This window comes from Ictalurus punctatus, chromosome 9 (genome assembly GCF_001660625.3).
Source record: "Ictalurus punctatus breed USDA103 chromosome 9, Coco_2.0, whole genome shotgun sequence".
NCBI lineage: Eukaryota > Metazoa > Chordata > Actinopteri > Siluriformes > Ictaluridae > Ictalurus > Ictalurus punctatus.
The window spans coordinates 30,936,806-30,939,426 of NC_030424.2; the positions used below are offsets into that span (position 1 = coordinate 30,936,806).

General features: G+C 41.3%; 1 protein-coding gene across 1 annotated transcript in view; it reads left to right on the forward strand.

Annotated features, from left to right (window-relative positions):
• LOC108269487 (homeobox protein HMX3) overlaps positions 1–2,036 on the forward strand; it is a 3,299-nt gene extending 1,263 nt beyond the window's left edge. Inside the window, exon 2 of the mRNA XM_017475410.3 lies at positions 498–2,036. Within this exon, the coding sequence (XP_017330899.1) occupies positions 498–1,294 (797 nt within the window). The 3' untranslated portion in view covers positions 1,295–2,036. The remainder of the gene's footprint in view (positions 1–497) is intronic.
• The last annotated feature ends 585 nt before the right edge of the window (positions 2,037–2,621 follow it).

Below are 2,621 nucleotides of genomic sequence, written 5' to 3' on the forward strand. Positions count from 1 at the left end.
TGTGAATATACAACAACACTACAATAATGCGTGTGGAGTTTTGATCCGTAAACACGCTTTTATCAGGAGTCCCGGTAGGATTTATGCTGAAATTAGGATTATTTCAGGAATTATTCGTCTGTCGAGGACCTCAGAACCTTCGTAACAGGGTTCTTTAAAGGTTCCACGAAGATTGAAGTGTCCTGAATGAGTGTAACTGATTATTTAATAACAGCAGCTATTTAAAGTATAATAAACACTGAGTGCGCTTACATAGTGAAATGGATATGTAGGATTAAATCAGAGTGAACACACACACACACACACACACACACACACACACACACACACGGTGTAAAGTGCTGTCAGGTTTCTCTCTCCTGAATCAAAAGAGGAATTGGGACATTTTGCAAAACAATTAAATATCCATAATAAATAAATAATAATTATATAAATAATGTATATAGGTTAATTAATGAATGAATTAATTAATGGTTTATGTTTTGATTTGTGTACAGATAAAAGCAGCACGTGCTCAGAGAGAGACTCCCCGGAGTTCCGTTCCGACCCGGAAACTAAGGAGGAGCACGATGATGATGAAGAGGAGGATGAGGAGGAAGAGTGCGCAAGGAGCGGAGAGGAGGAAATCGAGGACACGGACACGGAAGAGCGAAAGAGAGATGCGGCGCGCGGGGAAGAAGAAGAAGAAGAGGAGGAGGAGGAGGACTGGAAACGGAGCACGCGGGTGACACCGACGGCGACGGCAACGGCTGCAGCGTTGGCGCTGGCGGAAGCGGAGGAAGAGGATGAGGAGAAGAAAGCCGGCCACCGGAAGAAGAAGACGCGCACGGTGTTCTCGCGCAGCCAGGTGTTCCAACTAGAGTCCACGTTCGACGTGAAGCGCTACCTGAGCAGCTCTGAGCGCGCGGGCCTAGCCGCTTCCCTGCGCCTCACCGAGACTCAGGTGAAGATCTGGTTCCAGAACCGCAGGAACAAGTGGAAGCGGCAGATCGCCGCCGAGCTCGAGGCCGCGAGCCTGCAGCAGCACCACCTTCATCATCACCATCATCACCATCACCAGCATCCTCTCCATCAGCAGCGGATCGTGCGCGTGCCCGTGCTCTATCACGAGAGCGCGGCGGCGGCGGCGGCGGCAGCAGCGGCGGCCTCCTCGTCGGAGAGCTCGAGCCCTCACCACACGAGCTCCAGCACCATCACGACCAGCGCGAGCACCGCCACGCCCACGCCTCTCCTCGCCTTCCCGCACGCGCTCTATTACCCGCAGCCGCACATACCGCTGCTCAGACGCACGTAGACTTTATTTAATTTACATGGAGATTTTAAACAACAACAACAAAAAAAATAAAGACTGAAATACAGTTTTTTTTAAATGAGAAAATATAAATTGATAGAGAAATTATTTTTCTAAGACACAAACGACTTTGTCTTTTCTTTTTGTCACAGAAACGATTAATGGACATTTAAATCTTTTTATTTTATTTTATGTCACTTAATTTTGGGTCCGTTTGAAAATACATTTAGATGAGCCTAAGCATTATTATTATTATTATTATTATTATTATTATTATTATTATTATTATTATTGTTTAGCTTCATACATAAAAAGTTGACTTTGTTTACATCATGGTTCTCTAGTTATAAATATATCTAAATACACTGTGTGTGTGTGTGTGTGTGTGTGTGTGTGTGTGTGTGTGTGTGTGCGCGTGCGTGCGTGTGTGTGTGTACACGAGCGTGCAATATCGCAGGGACTGTGTGAGTCTATTCTAAACATATTTCCAGTAAAAGTTTTCACTCATTGGACAATCACATATAAAACCCACTCGGACCTAGATTTCCATCTGCATTACCATAAATATATAAACAAAAAATATATAATAAAACCGAAAAAAACGGAAATGACGTTGACATCTTTGTTTGAACTTGTGTTTTGGATGTAAATTTAAAAGAAGTGCAGTGTGCTTTGTACAGAGAGATGAAAATCTTTTTTGATATTGTTGATTCCCGTTGTGAAATAAATAAATGTTATAAAGCTGGTTATAGTGTGTGTGTGTGTGTGTGTGTGTGTGTGTGTGTGTGTGTGTGTGTGTGTGTGTGTGTGTGTGTGTGCGAGTTCAGTTTTGAACACTAACTGACATAAGTTATAGCAGCTTCACCTTCTGCTCTGCTTTTGAATAATAATAATAATAATAATAATAATAATAATAATAATAATAATAATAATAATGTTTTTATGTTGCTTTTCCTCAACGCGACCAACAGACTGGTTGTATTTTAACATTTGTATTTTAAAGGGCTTTATTATTATTATTATTATTATTATTATTATTATTATTATTATTATTATTATTATTAGGCCTAGTAGTAATACTGTAGCTCAAACATTGATAAGACACACACACACACACACACACATACACACACACACACACAGTCTAACTATCAAATTCATTAGTAAACTCTTCATCTATAAACAGCAATTCGGGTATCATTAAATAAATAAATGAAGGAATGAATGAAAGCAGGTTTCTGACCGCTACATTTCACCGGAAGTTCACCTCACCACATTCCGCCTTCCCACCCCACCCCCTACCCCAATCCGTTTTTTTTGGGTTTTTTTT